Genomic DNA, 22,845 nt, shown 5'->3' on the forward strand with positions numbered 1-22,845 from the left:
ACACTGTCTCTACTAAAAATAGAAAGAAATTATCTGGCCAACTAAAAATATACAGAAAAAATTAGCCGGGCATGGTGGCGCATGCCTATAGTCCCAGCTACTCGGGAGGCTGAGGCAGTAGGATTGCTTGAGCTCAGGAGTTTGAGGTTGCTGTGAGCTAGGAGGACGCCACGGCACTCTAGCCCGGGCAACAGAGCAAGACTCTGTCTCAAAAAAATAAAATAAAATAAAAAGCTGATTGTTCTGCAGATAATGGGCAAAAAAAAAAAAAAAAAAAGAGAAAAGAAAAGAAAAGCCTGATTGGAAAGTAGGGGTGAGGATTGGGGTATGTAGGCCAAAGGCTTAAGTGTAGAATTCATTCTAATTGTCTTTTTCATTAAGAGAACCTTAATGAGAGTATGTTGGGGACTTTTCTTTTGGCTAGTGAGATTCCCCTGAGAAGGCTTTCCAAAGGTATAGTCATGCTCTTGTTTACCTCTGTTTCAGAATCAATTTTCTCAGGTTTGCTAAACCAGGTGCCATTCTTCCGATTGATATCCGGATTCCAAAATGTTGCTGTTGTCTTCTTTCCCTTTCCTATGGCCTGCAGAATAATACACGCATTTGTCCTCACCATCTTTAACTGGAAGCCTCAGTAGAAACCGAGTCTCGCTATGTTGCTCAGGCTGGGCTTGAACTCCTGGGCTCAAGGGATCCTTCCACCTTAGCCTCCTGCAGCCACCGCGCCCGGCTGCCCGCATTATTTCTTTAGGATAATTTCATTGGAAGACAATTGCTGGATCATAAAGGGATATTTTGACACATTATCTGATTGCCCTAAAGTAGCATGTATATATGAAAAAAAGAAAGCTTCTGCATAATTGTTTGTTTTGCAGCAAGCATTAACTAACTTCCAGGGGTGCTGCGCACGCCCACCCATCTGCCTCAATACTCCGCCTGGCAGGGGGCGGGACAGCAAGCAAGAAACATCTGAAAAAGTATTGAGATGACCAGGACAGCTGGGCTAAGACAGAGAAAAACTTAAAAGGGCCCTGATCATAGATGACCATGCCTCTCTGCAATTGGGGAGGGTGAAGGGTGGGGGTGGTGATGTTTGATCTCGTCGATGATTGGTTGGTCTCTCTGACCAATCACGCGTAGCGATTGGTTTTGCTTATCGTCGTGATCCACCTCCCCGGGGTTTGGGGGCCACGTTTACAAATGGGAATAGGGTACGAGAGAGGGATAGAACGTACAGCCAATGAAATCTTGTGGCGCTAATGGGCGGGGTGAGGCCGCTGCCAGGTTTAGGGCGGAAGGAGCTTCTCTCGATTAGAAGGAGAACGTAAGATGGCGGCGGAAAGGCTGCTGTCCAGTCTGTTGGGGCTGCTGCTTCTGGGGCTTCTGTTACCCGCAAGTCTGACTGGCAGTGTCGGGAGCCTGAACCTGGAGGAGCTGAGCGAGATGCGTTATGGGATCGAGATCCTGCCGTTGCCTGTCCTGGGAGGACAGGTGAGGAGGCGATTAAAGGGCGAGGGTCCAGGGCAGAAGAGGAAGGGGGAAGAGATAGAGGAAGAAGGGCAGCTGGGGAGGCGGAGGTTGGGACGAGAGCCTCGGGGAAATCGGAGAGAGTAGGTAGGAGTGGGTAGGGCTTTTACGGCGACTCCTGGGGATCGCAGACTGAGACCCATTCCCCGGGGGTCAGGAATTGGGAGGGGTGGGGCCTCCCGCTGTCAGCCTCCAGGTCCCAGTTCACGATCGAAACACCCAGACTCCGCCCCCGTGGAGGAGTGGGAGCGCTCTCTCCCCTCACCCACCAATTACAGCTGGAGGACTTGGGGCTCATTCTGTCTTCGACTGGGCTCTTCCCCAGGGTCTGAAGAGGGATTTCGTTGTTCTCCCTGACCCCAGCCTTTCTTTGCCTCCCTGCTCCCCGACCCTCCCTTCTTTCCCAGAGCCAAGCTTCGGACGTGGTGATTGTCTCCTCTAAGTACAAACAGCGCTATGAATGTCGCCTGCCAGCTGGAGCCATTCATTTCCACCGTGAAAGGGAGGAGGAAGCACCTGCTTACCAAGGGCCTGGGATCCCTGAGTTGTTGAAACCAATGAGATATGCTCCTTGCCTGCTGAAGGTAAAAGGGACTGGGATGAATGGAATGAGGGCTTGGGATGTAGCAGCCCATCTGAGAACCGGAGTGCCCGTGAATGAGGCGGGATCTAGGGGACCTGTAGGAGTTAAAAAGGCCATTGTATAATAAAGGTCTGTATAATAAAGGTTATACAGACAGGAAAGAAGCAAAGAATCTTGCAATCACTGATGACACTTTGCTGAATGTAGGGGAAGGTTAGGATAGAAGATCTCAGAAAATGGTTAAAGCAAGATTGAAATGCTTAAAGATAGTCAGTGTGTGATAGGAGGGGTACTTCCTTAAAGAAGCCTACCTGGTAAAGTCACCCCCTGCCCTATTGCTCTCTGCCCCAGTATCCTATTTTCATTATGGCACTTTTCATGATCTGAAACCATCTTATTAACTGAATCTGTTTGTTTATTTTTGATCTGAATCCCACCACCAGAATGTAAGCTCCATGAGGTCAGAGAGTTTATCTTGTTCACAGCTGTATTCCCAGTGGAACAATGCAAGGGATGTTGTAGAAATTCAATTAGTATTTGATTTGGGAGCCTTCTGTGTTTCCCTGATACGAGTACTTCAAGGTTACCATGATTTCTTATCCTTATGGAGGGCAAAGAAGGACCAAAAAAATCTTGAGGAGGAATGGCAAGACCACAGGCAGAAAACAGATTTTAGAGGCATCTCTCTGAGTCACAGAAGAAAAACAGCTCTCCCTCCTCACTGGGAGTGCAGAGAATTGAGTGTGGAAGTGGGGGGAGATGAGTGGTAGATGAGAAGTTACGTGTCTTGGAGCCAGGAGACCGTGGTTCCAAGAAGAGACATCTGCACTCCATCCCCCTGATTGCTCATTTTTTAATTGTCAGACCAAGGACTGGTGGACATATGAATTCTGTTATGGACGCCACATCCAACAGTACCACATGGAAGGTGACTCACTCCCACATTTTACCTAAGCCCTCAGTATCATATCATGGAAAGTGATCTCCCTGCCTAGTCCCCTCCTAGTCCTCTTAAAAGAGAGTAATTGTGTTTTACTGTGGCTTCTCTTGCAGATTCAGAGATCAAAGGTGAAGTCCTCTATCTCGGCTACTACCAATCAGCCTTCAACTGGGATGATGAAACAGCCAAGGTGGCAGGAGTGTGGGACTGGGAGAGAAAGGGGTCATGCTTGCAGATTGAGAGCCCTGACAAGAAGGGGAGGGTCAGGATTAGCTGATGTGTTTCCTGGGGCTCGGTGGCGATTAGGACAAAGTCCCCTGGGACCTGGATTCCCTGTTCCTGTGGAGGTGCAGTGCCATTCTTCCACCTTGCTGTCTTTCTCATGCCTCTTCTTCCTGATGTCTTCTCCAGGCATCCAAGCAGCATCGCCTGAAACGCTACCACAGCCAGAACTACGGCAACGGGTCCAAGTGTGACCTCAATGGGAGGCCCCGGGAGGCTGAGGTTCGGGTGAGTCTTGAGAGAGGGAAATTGACATTGTCTTAGTGACAATTCAGATTCTGAGGGAAGAGCACAGGGTTGCATCTTATAGTCAGGAGGGTCTCTGCCAAACTCTAAACCCAAAATTTAAAGCATATTTCCAGCTGCCAGACAGATGTCATTGCCTGGATATTCAGAGGCACTTCAAGGCACCATTTTCCAGATCCTGCCCCCATACCTCCAACCACACTTAATCTTTTTTCCACACTTCTTCTTTCTGTCACCTAAGCTATTGATATAAACCTGAGTATCGTCCTTGTCTCTTCCTTTTCCTTCACACTGTGCCTCCTTTCTTCATTTAACAACTCTTCAGTGAAGTTTTGCTGCATACGCAGGCATTGAGGCGTTGGGCTCAGCTCTGGAGATACAGTGGTGAGCAAATCTGCAGCCCCTGCCTTCACGGACTGCATAGTCTAGAGGGGAAGACAGATGTTAACAGGAGAATCAGAGAGTCTGATTACAAACTAGGAAGTGAGATGAAGGAAAGGAATCTAGCTTTTTTAGAGTAAATAACAAAGCCCATTCTCTCGACTTCTAGATAATCTTTCAAAACTCTCCTCTGCTTTCCTATGGTTAGTACTTTTATCTTTCACCATTTTTTTGTTTTTTTTGAGACAGGGTCTCACGTTGTCACCCAATCTGGAGTATAGAGGCACAATCATAGCTCACTGTAACCTTGAACTCCTGGGCCCAAGCAATCCTCCTTCCTCAATGTCCTGAGTAGCTGGGACTCCAGGCGTCTGCTACCACACCTGGCTAACTTTTTAAAAAAAATTTTTTTGTAGAGACTGGGTATCACTGTGTTGCCCAGGCTGCAGCAATCCTCCCACTTTGGTCTCCCAAAGCACCCAACAGCCTCTTTTTTTTTTTTTTGGGCAGCATTCTGCACCAGTGGGGGTTCAGAGAGCTCCACCCCAAAAGCCGCTTAACAAATGCTCCTCATCTGGTGGTCCCTAGCTGAGTTGAGGCAGGCAGTAAGGCAGATGTGTGTGTGTGTGTTGTGTATGGTGGGAAAGAAAAGGTCCTCACGTGATTCTAATGTATTCACAAATATGCACACTGTAGAGAACCACATAACACCTACCAGAGTTATCTTTTCATAATACAGATTTGTACCTGCAGTTGTCTTGAACACCCAGATCTCTGCGGGGCAGGGGGAGCCCCTGATTTTATAATATTTGCCAATATCTGTGGTATAAATACTCCCACCATACCCAAATCCAGCTATCAATGTGATGTGAACCATCTTGCAACATTCCTCAAAATTTACCTGTTGGTTCCAACATGCCTGTAAACGTGTGTCACTTCTCTGCCCAGTCCTGGAAAACCTTCAGTGATTCTGCCTTGCACAAAGGATAAGATCCAGATGTTTCAGCACAGACCAGGGTGGTGGCAGTAGAGGTGATGGAAACGGTTGGATTCTGGATATGTTTTGAAAATAGAGCCAATAGGATTTGTTGATACATTGGATGTGGGATGGAATTAAGGATGGCTCCAAGCTTTTGGCTTGAGGAACTGGAATAATAGAATTGTCATTTACTTAAGTGTGAAGGAACGTATTTGGGGGAGAAAATTAGGTTGATTTTGGATATACGTAGGTTGAGATGCCTATTCGATATCCTAGTGGTGATGTCCAGTTGGCGTTTGGCTCTGTGACTCTGGAGTTCAGGGACAAGGTCTGGAATGGAGACATAAAAACTCATTGTGTTTCTGCCACACTGGCCTTCTTTCTGTCTTTGAACCAGTGGGTCTCATTGTTTCCTCTGCCTGGAGCAGTCTTCCCAAAGATTGTTGAATGGTTGGCTCTGTCCCCTCATTCAGGTTATATTTAAATGATACCTCCACAGGGAACCTAACATAAGCAAACAGACAAAGACACACAGACACACCCCCTTCACTGCTCCTGTCCTGGTTAACATCCACGGTGTTTTATAGTCTTCAAAGCATGCATCATTATCTGAAATTATTTTATTTGTTTTAGTTTAATATCGGTCTCTGCTCCCACTTAAATAAGCTTCAGGAAGGCAGGGATAATGTCTGTCTTGTTTTCTGCCGTATCCTCAGTGCCTGGAATAGTGCCTGGCACCAAGCAGGTGCCCAGAAATTATTCATTGAATGAATGGAATGAGTGATAAGCCGGTTCAAATGTCAACTTTCCTGTAAAAGAGGATTAAAAAGAAGAAAAAGAACAAAGTCACCTTTCTTGACTAACCCAGAAAGTTAGTTGTGTGCCTTCAGCACTTCATGTATGTATAGCCTCATATACCCACAAGCATCCAGGACATATATACTTTGTTACAGCACTTACTTCATTGTATTCTAGTTATTTCTTTGAGTGTTTGTACCTTCAGTAGGCCAAGAACTGAGGGTAAAGACTGCATATCTTTCTCATATCTGTTGAACATATGCCCTATGTCAAGCACTGCAATAGAACTGGGGATAAAATGGTACCGAGAGACCTAGTCCTGCTCTCAGGAGACAGATGTTAAATAAACAGTCACAACAAGCAGGATGAACACGATGACAGATGAAGTACAGACTATAGAGGAACACACAAAAAAGGAACTAACCAAATCTAGGGTAAAGGGCAGGCCTTCTGGGAAAAGTGATATTTGAACTGACAATTGGAGGATAAGGATGTAGAGGGGTGGGAGAGGAGAAGAGGGCATTCCAGGTAGAAGATTCAGTGAGTACAAAAGGCCTTGGAGGCAAGAGGCCATGCCTATCCCAGGACCTGATAGTCACAGGGACTGGAGGGGATAATCGTGAGAAGGGGAGTGTGGGAGATGAGGCTGGGCAGTTTTGGGGGGACAGGTCACAGATAATGAAGGGCTAATTTTTCTGTTTTTTTAGAGATGGGGTCTCACTTTTGCTCAGGCTGGTCTTGAACTCCTCAGCCTCCCAGAATGCTAGGATTGCAGGTGTAAGCCACTATGCCTGGCCCCTTTGCCCATTTTTGAATAGAATTATTTTTTATTGTTGAGTTGTGTTGAGTTCTTTATATAATATATTCTGGATATTAATCCCTTATCAGATATGTGATTTGTAAATATTTTCTACTATTCATTAGTTGCCTTTTCACTCTCTTAATAATGTCCTTTGTTGCACAAAAGTTTTTAATTTTGATTTTATTGCCTGAAATTTTGGTGTTATACTGAAGAAATCATTGGCTAATCCAAGGTTATGAAGATTTTCACCTATGTTTTCTTCTAAGAGTTTTATAGTTTTGCTTAAATTTAGGTCTTTGATACATTTTGAGTTAATTTTTATATATGGTATCATTTTTGTTATGGTCCAGCTTCATTCTTTTGCATGTGGATATCCAGTTTTCATGGCACCATTTGTTGAAAAAGACTTGTCCTTTCCCCATTGAATTTTCTTGATATCCTTATCAAAAATCAATTTACCATATATGTGAGAGCTTATTTCTGGCCTCTCTATTGTATTTCATTGGTCTATATGTCTGTCCTTAGCTTTGTATTAAGTTTTGAAATCAGGAAGTGTAAGTGCTCTTTGTTCTTCTCTTTTTAAGGTTGTTTTGGCTATTTGGGATCCCTTGAGATTCCATGTGAATTTTAGGACTTTTTAAAAATTTTTCTATAACAAACACCATTGGGATTTTGATAGGGATTGCACTGAATCTGTAGATCACATCGTGTAGTATTGTCATCTTAACAATATTAAGCTTTTCAGTCCATGATCACATGATGTGTTTCCATTTATTTATGTTGTCTTTAATTCTTTCAGCAATGTTTTATAGGTTTTAGTATACAAATTTTCACCTCCTTGGTTAAATTTATCCTATGTATTTTATTCTTTCTGATGGTATTGTAAATTAAAGAAAATTTAATTTCCTTTTTGGATTATTCATTGCAACTGTATAAAAACACAACTGATTTTTGTATGTTGGTTTTAATCCTGTAAGTTTGCCAATCTGTTTATTAACTCTAATAATTTTGTGTGTTCTTTGGATTTTCTATGTATAAGATCAGGTCATCTGGGAACAGAGATAATTTTACTTCTTCCTTCCCAATTTGGATGCCTTTTATTTCTTTTTCTTGGCTAATTGCTCTGGCTAGAACTTCCAGTACTGTGTTGAATAGAAGTTGTAATGTGTAGGCATCCTTGTCTTGTTCCTAACCTTAGGCAAACGCTTTCAGTGTTTCACCACTGACTATGATGTTAGCTGTGGGTTTTTCTTATATGGAGTTTATCAATAGTTGAAGACATTCCCTCCTATTCCTAGTTTATTGAGTGTTTCTTACATGCAAAGGGTGTTGAATTTTATCAAATACATTTTCTGCATTAATTGAGGTGATCAGGTGGGGTTTTTTCCTTTATTCTATTAATATGATGTATTATATAGATTGATTTACCTATATTGAACTATCCTTGCATTCTTGGAATAAATCTAACATAAATCATGACGTATAATGCTTTTAATATGCTGCTGAATTTGGTTTGTTACTATTTAGTTGAAGAATTTTGCATCTATATTCATAAGCTGTTTTCTCCATCACAGCTCATTGCAGCCATAACCTCCTAAGCTCAGGTGATCCACCTACCCTAGCCTTCTGAATAGCTAGGACTACAGACACTGGCCACCACACCTGGCTAATTTTTTTTTTTTTTAAAGAGACAGTGTCTCACTGTGATGCTCAGACTAGTCTCAAACTCCTGACCTCAAACAATCCTTCTGCCTCAGCCTCCTGAGTAGCTAGGATTACAGGCATGAGCCATGGCATCCAACATTATTTATTGAATAGTCCATACTTACCTCTCTGATTTATAGTTCTACCTCAGTCATTTACCAAGTTCTCATATTTATGTGGCTTTTCTTCTTGGCTTTTCTTTTGTTTTAGTAGTCTGTTTATTCCTGTCAATACCACATTGTTTTCATTATTGTAGCTTTATAGTAAATCTTGGTATTTGATAGGATGCATTCCCCTTTGTTCTTCAAATTGTCTGGGCTATTATTGGCCAAGTTCTGTTAAAAACCCTTTTGAAGATTTTGATTGGAATTACATTGAATTTTCGTTTAATTTGGAGATAATTGATATTTTATGATATTGAGTCTTCACACACTATGAACATGATATTTATTTCCAAAGGTTTTAATTTTCTCTATAAAGTCCTTTACCTCTTATGTGAGATTAGTCATAGATACCTTACAGTGTTTGTGTCTTATATGTGCATGCAGATATTTCACACATACAGGTACCTAATAGTTTTTTGTTTTGTTTTGTTTCTGAGACAAAGTCTCGCTCTGTGACCTGGGCTAGAGTGCAGTGATGTCATCATAGTTCACTGTAACTTCAAACTCCTGGGCTCAAGCTATCCTTCTGCCTCAGCCTCCCAAGCAGCTGGGACTACAGGCACATGCCACCATACCCAGCTAATTTTTTTCTATTTTTAGTAGAGACGGGGGTCTCGCTCTTGCTCAGGCTGGTCTTGAACTCCTGACTTCAAACGATCCTCCCACCTCGGCCTCCCAGAGCATTAGGATTACAGGTGTGAGCCACCGTGCCCGGCCTCTAATAGTTTTTGATGCTATCATAAATGGCATCTTTCACAAATTCTATTTTCTTATTGATTCTTGCCGGTGTATTGTCACATTATTGGTTTTATGTATTGATCTTGTATTCAGCAACTTTGTTGAACTTTTTCACTTCTAATAGTTTGCAGATTCTCATGGATTTACTATGTGGATAATCATGTCATCTGCAAATAGGGACAGTTTTGGTTTCATCCTTTGTAACCCTTATACATTTCATTTTTCTTGTACCTCCAGTAGAATAGCAGTGTTGATGGTAGGCATCCTTGACTTGTTTCTGACTTCAGAGAGAATGCTCCTGAAGTTTCACTGTTTGCATGATGTTTTCCTGTAGACTTTTTGTTGATATTCTTTATCAGGTATGTGACATTCCATTCTGTTCCTAGTTTGCTGGATATTTTCCACCACGGGTAAGTGTGGAATTTTAACACATGCTTTTTCTATGTCTATTGAGATGGTCATATGGTTTTTCATCTTTGAGTTTTGTAATATAATAAATTAATTCATTTTCTCAGATTTTTAATTTTTTCATTTCTGGGGTAAGACTTTTAAGAAAAAAGTCGTAATACACCTTTGCCCCTCATTAGCTTGTTCTCATCCTAATAAGAAAGGTAATCATTGTTAGTTTCTTTTTATACTCTGAAATTTTATGCACTTGTAAGCCTGTATTTTTATGCTTTCTCCAAATCAATATATAAAAAGCTTCCTTGTTCTTGTATATGTTTACTGTTATTCTGTTATACAGTTATATGATCATTTATCTAAACAGTTCTCTGCTGATGGACATTTAGGTTGTTTTAAATCTTTTATTAATATAAAAGTGCTGCAGTGAATAATCTTGTACCTCCAGAGCATATGTAGATTAAGTTCCTGGAAGTAGATTTGTGTAATTTTGATATGTGCTGCCAAGTTGCTCTGCCTAGGTAAATCCCCTCCAGCAATGTATGAGAATGCTGATTTCCCTATACCCATGCCAACCCTGTATATTTTTAAACTTTTGGATGTTGGCCAGTCATCAGCTAGGCATCAAAGAATAATATTTTAGTGTGGTTTTAACTTGCATTTCCCTTAAGAAATGATGTGTAATCTTACTCATATTTAAGAGTAGTTTGTCTCTCTTTCCTTCTTTAGTCTTTTCTTTTAACCATCCAAATTCTTTGCTCATTTATCTCGTGCGTTGTTGGCCTTTTTCTTCTCAATTTATAAGAGCGCTTTATATATTAGAGAGATCATCCTTTTGTCCATGATATGAGTTGCAACTGTTCTTGTAACTTCTTGAGTGGGATGCTTGCCTCACTAATTTTCAGTCTGTCTTCTTTCCTAATGATGCATTTAAAGCTAAACATTGAACTCTGAATACTATTTTGGTTACATTCCTCAAGTTTTAATATTAGTGTTTCCATTTTCATTGTGATTTCTACTTCAAAGCTTATTTAGAATTATGCTTATTATATTTCTAAACAGATGTGTTTTACTTTTGTTGTTTTTATATTGATTTCTAATTTTATGCCACTGTGCCAATGATTCTTTTTTTTTCCCAATGATTCTTTCGGTGATTGTTGGGACTTTCTTTGTGGTGAATTTTAAAACATGGTATGTTTGTGCTTGAAAGCATGTGTACTCTAATTATTCAGTTGAAGACTCTAATTGTATTGTTCAAACTTTCTATTAATTTTATTTTGAGTTGACCAATTGAAAGAGGTGTGTTAAAATCCCCGCTGTGATAGTGAATTTGGCAGTTTTGTTAATTTTTCCTTCTTATGTTTTAATTTGAAATTAAATGATTTATAGAGAAATTTATAAGAGATATGAAAGAGGAAAAGCTGAAAATGAATGAGCTAGGCATTCATTTTAAGAAGTTGAATAAACAGTAAAATAAACTCAAAAAAGTAGAAGGAAAGAAAGTAAAGATCAGAGTGGAAATTAATAAAATAGAAAACAAATACAATAATAGAAGCTCAACAGAGTACAAAGTTGGTTCTTTGAAAAGACTAATAAAACTAACTAATCTCTGATGAGACTGACCAATAGCAAATGAGGCAAAAATAACCCATGAAGAATGAAAAGAAGAATCTAATTACAGAGGCCATAGAGAGTAAAGAAACGATAGAAGGATATCATGAGCAACTTAATACTGATAAATCTGAAAAAGCAGATGAAATGGATAAATTCTTAAAAAAAAGTAACTTAACTAAAACTGACCCAAGTAGAAATAGAAAACTTTGAATATTCCAGAAATTACTAAAGAAGATGAATCAGTAGTTTACAATCTTCCCACAAAGAAAACCTAGGCTAACTTGACTTTACAGGTGAATTCATACATTAAGATGACCATGTAGTTTTTGTCCTTTATTCTATTGAGAAACTGTATTACATTAATTTACTTTTTGCATTAACTCTACTTACACTACTGGGATAAATCCCAGTTGGTCATAATATATAACCCTTTTAATATATTGCTGAATTCAGTGGAAGATTTTGGGGGTTTGAATTCATAAGAGATATTGGTCTGAGGTTTTCTTTTCCTGTGATGCCTTTGTCTGGATTTGATATCAGGGTAATAATACTGGCCTCAGAATGAGTCGGAGAGTATTACCTCCTCTTCTGTTTTTTGGAAGAGCTTGTGAAGAAATGGTATTTATTTATTTAGTTAGTTATTTTTGAGACAGAGTCTCACTCTGTCCCCCTGGGTAGAGAGCAGTGGCATGATCTTAGCTCACTGCAACCTCAAACTCTTGGGCTCAAGTGATCCTCTTGCCTCAGCCTCCCAAGTAGCTGGGACTATAGGAGTGCACCACAACACTGGGCTAATTTTTCTATTTTTAGTAGAGACCGGGTCTCGCTTTTGCTCAAGCTGGTCTTGAACTCCTGAGCTCAAGGGATCCTCCCACCTGAGCCTCCCAGAGTGCATTACAGGCTTGAGCCACCACACCCAGCGGTATTTATTAATTTTAAATGTCTGATAGAATTCACCAGTGGACCCATCTGGCCTTGGTGTCTGATTTTTATTTTATTTTATTTTATTTTTTTTGAGACAGAGTCTCACTCTGTTGCCCGGGCTAAAGTGCCATGGCGTCACCTAGCTCACAGCAACCTCAAACTCCTGGGCTCAAGCAATTCTCCTGCCTCAGCCTCCCGAGTAGCTAGGACTACAGGTATGCACCACCATGCCCGGCTAATTTTTCTATATATATTTTTAGCTGTCCGTATTATTTCTTTCTATTTTTAGTAGAGATGGGGTCTCGCTCTTGCTCAGGCTGGTCTCGAACTCCTGAGCTCAAATGATCCACCCGCCTCGGCCTCCCAGAGTGCTAGGATTACAGGCATGAGGCACCGTGCCCGGCCCTAATTTTTTATTACTAATTCTATCTCTTTACTTTTCTTCTTGTATCAGCTTTGGTAGTTTGTGTATCTCTAGGAATTTGTCCATTTTGTTGAAGTTATCTTATTTCCTGGCATATAAGTGTGAATAGTACTCATTTATGATCATTTTTATTTCTGTAAGGTTAATAGAAGTGAATAGAATAGAGGATTAATCCTCTCATTCTAGATTGTACTAATTTAAATCTGTATGTTTTCTTGGTTGGTCTAGCTAAAGTTTTGTCGCTTTTGTTGATTCAAAAATCAGCTCTTCCAATTATCCTGATTTGATCATTACACAGTGTATGCTTATATCAAAATATCTCATGTATCCCATAAGTGTGTACAACTATAATGTATGCACAATAATTAAAAATAAAATAACTCTTAATTTTCTTGATTTTCTCTATTGTTTTCCTATTCTCTATTTCATTTATTTCTGTTTTAATCTTCATTATTTCCTTTCCTCTGCTTGCTCTTGGTTTAGTTTGTTCTTCTTTTTCTAGTTTTTCAAGATGGAAGTTTAGGTTATGGATTTGAGATTTCTTTTTAAAACATATTTTTGTTAACAGTTGTAAATTTCCTGCTAAGCACTGCTTCAGCTGCATCCTATAAGTTTTGACATATTGTGTTTTCATTTTCATTCATTTTGAGGTATTTTCTAATTTTCTTGGTTTGTTTTTTTCTTTCATCCATTGGTTACTTAGGAGTATTTTGTGCAATTTCTACGTATTTGTGAAATTTCCAAGATTTGTTATTTATTTATAATTTCATCTCATTGTGGTCAGAGAACACACTTTGTGTGATTTTAATTCTTAATTTTGTGAACATATTTGTAATGGCTACTTTTAAGTCTGTGAAATCCGACATCTGGGCCCTCTCAGAAGTGGTTTCTGTTACCTGCATTTGTTTTCTACATATGTGTCACACTTTGCTGTTTCTATATGTGTGTCATTATTTTTTTGTTGAAAACTGGACATTTTAGGTAATGTATTTATTATAGCTACCTCAGATACTGATTCCTGCCCTTTACCCCACAGTATGACTTTGTTGTTTGCGTGTTTATTTGTTCAATGACTTGGTTGGACTACTTTAGTGAAGTCTCTTTCCTCCACAATACGAAGTCTCTGGTGTCTGTCCTCTGAGGGCACAGCTGGGGCCGTGCACGCAGTCACCCTAGATGACAGTGAGTTCAGCAGAGCTCTTTTTGACTATTTTTTGTTTTTTGTTTTTTTTTTTTGCTAATCTGTTAAACTGTCTGCCTTTGCTGGTGTCACACGCAGCTGTTAGGCACCACTAATTGCCAGCTGACTGCTCTGTCGTTTCTGACATGTGGGGCATAAGTTGTTCCATAGTCTGATCCAAGTAAATGTGGACGCCTTTGTACGGGTGGTTTTTGAGGCAAATATTTTAGGTTTGTTCTGATCTAGGAGGGCTCATAGTTGCTGTCTTTCCTTGGTTCTCCCTGTTAAACTAGCTGACCTACAGTTTAGCTGGTTACACTAATGGAGCAACCAGCCTCCTCTAATTGCTTCCTACCAAAATCTCCATTTTTTTGAGAGCACCCCTTAGGCTTGAACTTCCCCATACTCTGTTTCACATAAAGTTAGGCTCTTTGGAGAGAGTTTTGGAGCTCTCTTCTTAGGGACTGCCTCTCCCCCAGACAAAATCTCTGAGACCCTGCTCTGGAGCTGGTGTGAGGGACAGTGACTTGCTTCTCCTGGAGCAACATTCCTGCTTTCTGAGCAGGGAGCTGGGCAGGGATGATAGCCTCTGGTCTTCTCAGTTTGCATCTCCTTTTGTGAAACTGCCACCCTATGAGCAAGCTCAGGTGAGGTCAATCAGGGTCTCAATATGCTTGTCCTATGCACTTGAAGTAAAGCCTCTGCCCCATAAGTGGGGCTGGGTGGAATAAGGGAGCCCTGTTCTCTTGACCGCTTTTTCCAGGAATCTAGTCTTTGCACCTTGGAGCCGGGAAGGGGTTGAGAAATATTGGTGGCCACTCCCAGTGAAATACTATATCCTGTGACTGGATGTCGAGGGATTGGGAAGCCCCATTTTTTTTTTTTTTTTTTTTTTTTTGACCATACTCACCTGGAGTGGAGCTCCTCTCTCTGGGGTGGGGATTGGGGAGTGGTGGGCATAGCGTGAGGGAGCAGGTCATGACTCAAGTGCCACAAACTCTCACTGTTCAAGATTTAGTAGAGTTTCTTAAATAAACTTTTCTTCATTTGTTGTATGTCTTTAGGAAAATTTCCAAAGAGTTTAAATGTTTTGTTTTTTAAATTTCCCCCAGTTACGGAATTTGACTAGGGAGTGGGTCCGCAAAGTCCCTATGCTGCCATTTCAGAAGCAGGACCTCTCTTTCTTTTGCTTTTAGTAATTACTTTAGAAATTACAATGGTGGGCCGGGTGCAGTGGCTCACTGTGAGACCCCATCTCTACAAGAAATAAAAAATTAGCCGGGCATGGTGGTGCGTGTCTATAGTCCCAGCTACTCAGGAGGCTGAGGCAGGAGGATCACTTGAGTCCAGGAGTTGGAGGCTGCAGTGAGCTATGATGACGCCACTGCACTCTAGCCCAGGTAACAGAGTGACACCCTGTCTAAAAAAAAAAGAGATGACAATGGTGCATGCTTAATTTATCAAAGGGCAACATTAATCAGTATCTTTGCTCTTTCTGAATGGCATAAGGATGTTAGAACTGCCTGAAGTCTTTAGCATATGCACATATTTTAAAATATATATCTACACATATGTACACAAAAATATATATATAAAGCAAATATTTATAAGTATATATGTATGCCACTTTTATATAACGTAAGAATGTGAAACAAAAATTATCTGGTTACCTATAGTTGAACTGCCTGAGTTCAATTCCTGTTTTTGCCACTTATCAGGTCAGCCTGAACAAGTGCCTGCATCAAACCTGAGTTTCTTTATTTTTTGTTTTTTTTTTACCATTTTTTTCCCCCTATTTCTAGTAGAGATGAGGTCTCACTCTTGCTCAGGCTGGTCTCGAACTCCTGAGCTCAAGCAATCCTCCTGCCTTGACCTCCCAGAGCGCTAGGATTACAGGTGTGAGCCACCACACCCAGCCCAAACCTGAATTTCTTGAGCCACAAAATTTAGATACCAATACCTCCCTCACTGGGTTTTTGTAATAAATGAGCTAAAGTATGTAAATTGCCATAGATACAATGTATGCTCACTGCCTGAACATAATAAATGCTTAATAAAAGATAGCTGCTCTAAGAACTAAAACTAATTATTGGTGGTAATTACAACATATCCTCTGTTTTTTTCCTGGCAGTTCCTCTGTGACGAGGGTGCAGGTATTTCTGGGGACTACATTGATCGTGTGGATGAGCCCTTGTCCTGCTCTTACGTGCTGACCATTCGGACTTCTCGGCTCTGCCCCCACCCTCTCCTTCGGCCCCCAGCCAGTGCCACTCCCCAGGCCATTCTCTGTCACCCTTCCCTGCAGCCTGAGGAGTACATGGCCTACATTCAGAGACAAGCCGGTGAGTAATTAGAAGAGCAGGAGAGGAAGGAGGATGTGGGGAGGGGCAGGCAGAACATGAAGTAGTGAGTGAATAGCCCAGAGGGGTGTGTTCTTAGCTTGCTTGCATGCCATTTTTCAGTAGACTCAAAGCAGTATGGAGATAAAATCATAGAGGAGCTGCAAGATCTGGACCCCCAAATGTGGAGTGAGACCAAGTCTGGAGCAGTACCCCCAAAGAGAACAGGTAGGACCTTGTTTCATCTGTGCCATGAAATTTATCTGTATTTCTTCCCTTCCCCTGATCTGATTGTCCCGTACAGGGGAAGGGAAGAATGGCGTGGGGTACCATGGAGTACCATGGACCCTAATCCCATGGTAGCAGAGGAGGGGAATGTACCCCATCCTATTTGTTCCTTTCCATTTCTCCCCTCCTTTCAGATCTCTCCCTGTGCTCTGTACCCCAGGTGCAAGCCCAAGCAAGGATGACAGTAAGGAATCAGATTTCTGGAAGATGCTTCATGAGCCAGAGGACCAGCCCACAGGGGGAGAGGAGGTGCAGGCTGAGGTGAGAACCAGCATCCCACCTGCTTCTCTGATGAGGCTGCACCTGGGCTTTGGGATGGAGAGGGTTACTGGAGCTGAGGTCATTATGAGGTGACCTCCATTCATGTGGGAATGCAGGGATCTCCCCAGAACCGTTGCCTTAAGAGTATGGTGGGCATAAACAAGGCGTCATACTTGACTCTGGTTTCTTCTCCTCATCAGGAGCAGGACTCAAACCCTGAGGCAGCAGATCCAGCTCCAGGCTCTCCCAATGGTGAGGCCACCCTCCATGTCCCCTTCACTGAGTGTGTTTTAGGATTGGCAGGGGTGGGTGGAGGGCAGAGCTAAACACTGGGAGGGAGGTTGGGCAGCCGGGCCAGCAGTGAATTCATTTTTACAGGAGTTACTGTTCTCTGTAGACAATAATGCTATTTTAGGGAGGTAGCAGAACACACTGGCTCCACCACTTGCTGACTTTTTATCCTGGACAATTGCACTTAACCTCAATTTCCTTACCCATAAAATGTGAGTAATAACCCCTACCTTAAAAGGTTATAAGATCAAATGAGAATAAATCTATAATTCATAGCAGAATGCCTGAAAGTGAGTAGGCAATGAATGGTTAATATTTGTAGGAAGAGGAGAACTGGATCCAGGGAATAAGAGCCCTTGGCCCCACAATCTCCTCTGTTGTCCTAAAAACTGGAGTGATTGCCAGAAGGGCCTCAGAAGGGCATGGAAGAGCAGGGGGCTTAGCTTGATAGCATCCCTCTCTCCCACCTGCATGTCCACCGTAGGACAGTGCTCTCTGCAGGAGTGTTCTTGCCCCTGACTCACTGACCAGCTCTAAGAGGCAGGGACCATGTCCTTCCTTGGTCTTTCATTGCCTCTCCTTAGGAATCAAAAGAGAATTTAAAACACAACGGGTCCATGATTATTCATTTCAGATTTTCAGAACAACGTGCAGGTCAAGGTCATTCGGAGTCCTGCGGATTTGATTCGATTGATAGCGGAGCTGAAAAGTGGAACAAAAAAGGTATGGGCCCAGCTCAAGGGAGGGGTGGAAACTGCCTCCCAGCTGGCAGCATTTGAGAAACCACCCTGACCTGGGCCTGACGTAGGCCCAATAGAGCTGACTCCCTTCCATCGCTCCTCCCGAGTCCCCCTGCTACCACACACCCCTGCCACTGTTCTGTCTGCCCCCACCATGTGTCTCTGCTGAAACCCTAACTGTCTACCTCCTTCTCCCCAATCATCCCCACCCACCCAGGGGAAGCCAGATGCAGGCCAGGAGCAGCCTGCAGAGGATGCTGCAGAAGTCCCTCAAAGGGAACCAGAGGCGAAGGAAAAGGGTGACACAGAGCATCAGAGTGAGGCGGAAGAAGAGGATGATGAGGATGAAGATGAAGATGAGGATGAACAGCAGTTACTGGGAGAATTTGAGAAGGAACTGGAAGGGATACTGCTCCCGTCAGACCGAGACCGGCTCCGTTCAGAGGTGAAGGCTGGCATGGAGCGGGAGCTGGAGAACATCATCCAGGAGGCAAGCCCAGCATTTACGCCTGCCACTCCCACAGCTCCTGCTCCCGCAGGCGGGACAGCGAGGGGGGCTAAAGGAGAACAAAGGGTGGCACCCAGCACGGCCTGGGCATAGGACAGGGCACTCCAAAATGGTAGTTGCTTCCTTACTTAGGAGGGGGTTGGGGGGGAAGGGGGATTAGAGAGAGGGATGGGACTTAAATATTAGACTCTCCTCTGGAGCATGGACCACTAGCCTTCCCTCCTCCCCAGACCCTTGACCCTGCACCCCGCCTTGGGTATTCCAGACAGAGAAGGAGCTGGACCCAGACGGGCTGAAGAAGGAGTCGGAGCGTGATCGGGCAATGCTGGCTCTGACATCCACTCTCAACAAACTCATCAAAAGGCTGGAGGAAAAACAGAGTCCAGAGCTGGTGAAGAAGCACAAGAAAAGGAGAGTTGTCCCCAAAAAGCCTCCGCCATCGCCCCAACCTACAGGTGAGAGCATCAAACAAGGAGGAGCAGCCAGTCAGTTGTCTTCACCCCTCAGCTGGTCTTGTTCCCAGAGGGCACCACGTCCTTTCCCTGCTGAGAGTACACATCCTCTGCCCTCTTTCTGGGCACCGTTCTCACTGTTGCCTTCTTCCCACCTTCACCCCTCGGCATGGCTCCCTCTTTCTCATCCTTTTGGAAAGCAGCTTTTAGAGCATGTCTGTCTTGTTTCCTGTTTGCTCCCATACACCCAGTGCCTAGCGCTCTGCCTGGCACATAGTGGGTGATCAACAGATACTGAATGACTATGAGCCTGTATGCTGAAAACTACACATCTGTGAAGGTGCAGCCGGCCAACAATTAGGACTTTGCACCAGGAGAGGCCCCAGCTGTCGGGGTATGAATAGGCCAGCCCAGCTGCACATGAGCCAATAGCCTGGATGGATTCTGTTCCTTCTGCACCTCTTTTTGTCCATTCAACGGGGTTCTGTGGGTATGGAGATCAGACAAATGGAATGTTCCAGTGTCAAATCTTCCATCTCTCTCTTTCTGCTTCTCTAAACATTGAAATGTCTTTGAATTACCAACATGTGGAGGACCAGACCACAGTTTTCCAACCCGCTTCTTAAAACTTCTTTGTTGGTGCAGGTGTCTTGATTTTTGTTTCAGAAAACATAGTCATTTTCCTGTAGGTGATGGGCAGAATTACTGGGTAGAGGGGAAGCAGGAAGGCTGCAGTTGGTGGAGGGAGTGCTATAGACTGCGATTAGAAAGGGGGGGTGCAAGTTTTTTTGAGCCCTGGCTCATATATGTGTGAGATGGAATAGCTGCCAAAGCAATTGATGATTAGGGAGAGGTGACCACTACGGCCCCTAACCCTGGAGTCACGGCTGTGCTTTGTGTCTCCCTATGTGTCTCCCCCTCTAAGAGGAGGATCCTGAGCACAGAGTCCGGGTCCGGGTCACCAAGCTCCGTCACGGAGGCCCCAATCAGGATCTGACTGTCCTCGAGATGAAACAGGAAAACCCACAGCTGAAACAAATCGAGGGGCTGGTGAAGGAGCTGCTGGAGAGGGAGGGACTCACAGCTGAAGGTGGGCCCTGGAGGGCGCTGGACTCGGCGCTGTTGGAAGGGCTTGCCGCCGGAAGCGGAGGGGCTGGGGACCTGGGGGGTACGGGGCCTGCCTTGAGGCTCCCAGCCATCCTGTCCTCTCACTGCCATACTTCTCCTTTCCAGGGAAGATTGAGATCAAAATTGTCCGGCCGGGGGCCGAAGGGACTGAAGAGGACGCACGTTGGCTGACCGATGAGGACACAAAAAGCCTCAAGGAGATCTTCTTCAATATCTTGGTGAGAGGCCTCCCCTCCACCCAGTCCTGGCCCTCCAGCCCTCCCCCTCCCAGCCCACTGAGGTGGCCCAAGCATGGTGGAAAAGGAGGCACACAGCCACATCCCAGCCTTGCTAGTTTACTCTTCTGGAAGCCAAGCCAGGGTTCTGGTGGCTCAGTGTGCTGCCTCTCAGGCAGAGCCCGCCCCCCACCGGCTGCTGCCAGTCCCAGGATTTTCCTGGAACCTCAAGTACCCACTGCTTCCCTTGGCTTGACAGTCAGCGACTCCAGCCCACCCCACCGTCTCCCTCTAGGTGCAGGGAGCTGAAGAGGCCCAGAAGGAGCGCCAGCGGCAGAAAGAACTGGAGAGCAATTACCGCCGGGTGTGGGGCTCTCAAGGAGGGGAGGGCACGGGGGACCTGGATGAGTTTGACTTCTGAGACCTCCACTGTAATTGGCCCTCCAAGGAGTCCAGAGTCTTCCAAGACTGGCCTGCCTCCTCCCACCTCCCCACCCCAGGACCCCTGAAGGCAAACAGCAGGGCAGAGCTGAGCTGTGGACCTGGTGGCCCCAGCTCTGGGGGTGTGGAGGGCCATAGGGTGAGTGCTGCTGCCCTCCAGCCTCACCAGGCCTGGGAGTTTTGCTCTCCCAGGCTCTTCCCCAGTCCCCTTGCTTTCCTCCCTGGCTTTTCCTGTCATAGTCCCCTAACGATAGGATAGGATTCTTTCCTTCTCCCCACCTAGAGATTTGGTCAGGTCTTTTGAGTGGAGTACGGTAGAGAGAGCACGGACAGCAGGGCAGTTTGGCAGGCCCTCAGAAAGCAAATGCCCTCACTTCCTGCCCCCGTTGCTGTGTGGAGTCACTTTACCCCTGTCCCTTGGATTGCCTTGGGATTTCCTTCTCCCTTTCCCTGTACACACTGTCCCCTACAATCTGTGTTTCTGAGTTGAGGAGCTTTCACCTCTGTTGCTGAGGAAATGGGAGAATGTCGCCCATCACCTCCAACACAATCCCAGCGAAAAGGGTGGGGTACAGAACCCACCATGTTCTTGAACAATCAGGTTTCAAAATAAAGAACTGGACCATCAGTCCATCAGCCTTTTTTGGTGGGGAGCGTAGGTCGGGTGGGGGCTCAAGCAGGGAGGAGGCTTGCTGTTCTTTTCAGGGTGAAGGGCACATTCTCTGATCCTGTTGCTTGCTTCATACCTTTCAGGTGGTATCAGTGGGGGACAGGGTATACAGGAGAGACCAGGACAGCTAAGCAAAGCCAACTAGCCTCGTGAGGATTGAAAGAGACACTTGCAGTACTGTCATCCCTCCTTTTCCTCATCTCTCTGCGTCTGTTCCTTCCCTTCTTTAGCACCAATTCCTTCCCTATCCTCTCCTCATTTATATCCTGAAAGCCAAAATACACACCAAAGTTACCCCTCGACACTCGGATCTGCCTCCGGCTGAACCCCCTCCTGCAGTGTGCTCCAGATTCCATTTGCCACCCACACCCCTTTGTCCATTCAGCATTTCCTAGAGGGGCTCCACCTTTGGCCATGCCCAGAGAGCAGGCTGCTGCCCACACATGCCAGCTCCTGAGTATGCCAAGGGTAGGTGGGGCTGGTGTCTCTATCTCTTCCTCACTGTCAAGCGCACTGTGGGTCCCCTCATATCCCTGTGCCCTCCTCCCAGTGCAGAGGACTCTAAAGGCAGAAAGGGGCCTAGGCTGTCTCCTCTGGCTCCCCATCCAGGAGGGCTACAGCCTTTCTGCTGAAGACTCTCCACTGGCTCCCAAGATAAGAAAAGGGACAGAGGGCATGGAACTCCCAGGCCTCTAAAAGTAGAACGTGAGAGATTCAATTGTTGAAGGAATGTACATGAGACTGACCCTCTTTGTGCTGAATGTGGTGGACTGGTGTTTATTGTGCATATTATGCTTAAATTGTTTTATTTTGAAATGTAAATGGTAGACTTAAAAATCCTGCCTCCCCAGATCCATTTGTGTATCTTGAGGGAAGGATATTTTAACTGTGCAAGAGCTTAGAAAATGTCTTGAGGGCAGCTGTAGTCAGAATGCTAGGTGCAAATCTTCACCCCTTCATCTACCATCAGAGGGGCCTGAAACAAGTTATTTAACTTCGAATGCTGTTTCCTCATTGGTAAATCATGGATAACAGGAAGGTGGTTTTGAGGATTGAAGGGGAAAGTGTGTGTGTCATGCTCTTGGCATAGCACCTGGCCCACAGTAAGTGCTCACTGACTTTATTATTATGAACTAGCTCCTGCATTCTGAAGAGCCTAGATTACTTGAAGGCAAGAGAATCCCAAAAGTGATCAGAAGCTACAGTAGAATGGCAAGGATGAGAGGCTGGAGCAGAAGTGGGTGTCTGATTTGATTGGGGTGGAGTCATAGCATCGTCAGAAAGCTGAGTTCTAGAACCTCACTATATTAATCATTTTGTACTTTCAATCACTCCTTTTACTTCTCTTTGGCTTTTAGCAAAACTCCCATGGAGGTCAGTTTGCCCCAACTGTGCTAGGGCCAATAAAAGGAGGGGAATAGGGTATGTGGCAGATGGCAACCAGGAAGGGGTGGGGAGAGGGCTGGTGGATGGCAACAGGGACCAAGCCAGGAGCCCAGGGTGAGCTGTGGAGGTGGCGTGGGTGTAAAGGGGCAGCAGGTCTCCTTCACCCACCCAGGAAGTACCCTTCTAGGGTCCTATTTGGTCATAACCTGGAAGGCTCTATGTTTTGTCACTCCATCCACTACCACCTTTTACAGTTTACCACAAGACCAAAGATGCACCCCATTAAAAAAAGAATCAAGTGGATGACTTGGTGTTGGGTTTGCTGTGGGGATCGCCAACAGCTTGACCATTTTTCACTGGCTGGAAATGAAAGGAACTTCCTGCTTGCCTGCAGTTTCCTTTGCAGGGAATTTCATTCTTTCCAGGGTTTTTGTTTCC

General features: G+C 44.3%; 1 protein-coding gene across 11 annotated transcripts; it reads left to right on the forward strand.

The window, feature by feature from the left end:
- Nucleotides 1–1,299: 1,299 nt before the first annotated feature.
- OS9 (OS9 endoplasmic reticulum lectin) lies at nucleotides 1,300–21,907 on the forward strand. Of its 11 annotated transcripts, none has more exons than XM_069491430.1 (15): nucleotides 1,300–1,491; nucleotides 1,935–2,111; nucleotides 2,975–3,038; nucleotides 3,164–3,240; nucleotides 3,462–3,560; nucleotides 15,820–16,030; nucleotides 16,154–16,255; nucleotides 16,476–16,576; nucleotides 16,777–16,828; nucleotides 17,502–17,590; nucleotides 17,825–18,052; nucleotides 18,381–18,570; nucleotides 19,493–19,657; nucleotides 19,801–19,913; nucleotides 20,206–21,907. In XM_069491430.1, exons 1-15 carry the CDS (start codon nucleotides 1,330–1,332, stop codon nucleotides 20,329–20,331), a joined length of 1,956 nt encoding a protein of 651 aa, XP_069347531.1. In that variant the 5' UTR covers nucleotides 1,300–1,329; the 3' UTR covers nucleotides 20,332–21,907. The 11 variants fall into 11 exon arrangements, with proteins under 11 accessions (XP_069347531.1, XP_069347530.1, XP_069347529.1 ...); XM_069491429.1 differs by having other exon boundaries at nucleotides 16,151–16,255; nucleotides 20,206–21,906; XM_069491428.1 differs by having other exon boundaries at nucleotides 17,825–18,097; nucleotides 20,206–21,899.
- Nucleotides 21,908–22,845: the final 938 nt, after the last annotated feature.

The sequence above is a fragment of the Eulemur rufifrons genome, chromosome 16, assembly GCF_041146395.1.
Source record: "Eulemur rufifrons isolate Redbay chromosome 16, OSU_ERuf_1, whole genome shotgun sequence".
Lineage (NCBI taxonomy): Eukaryota > Metazoa > Chordata > Mammalia > Primates > Lemuridae > Eulemur > Eulemur rufifrons.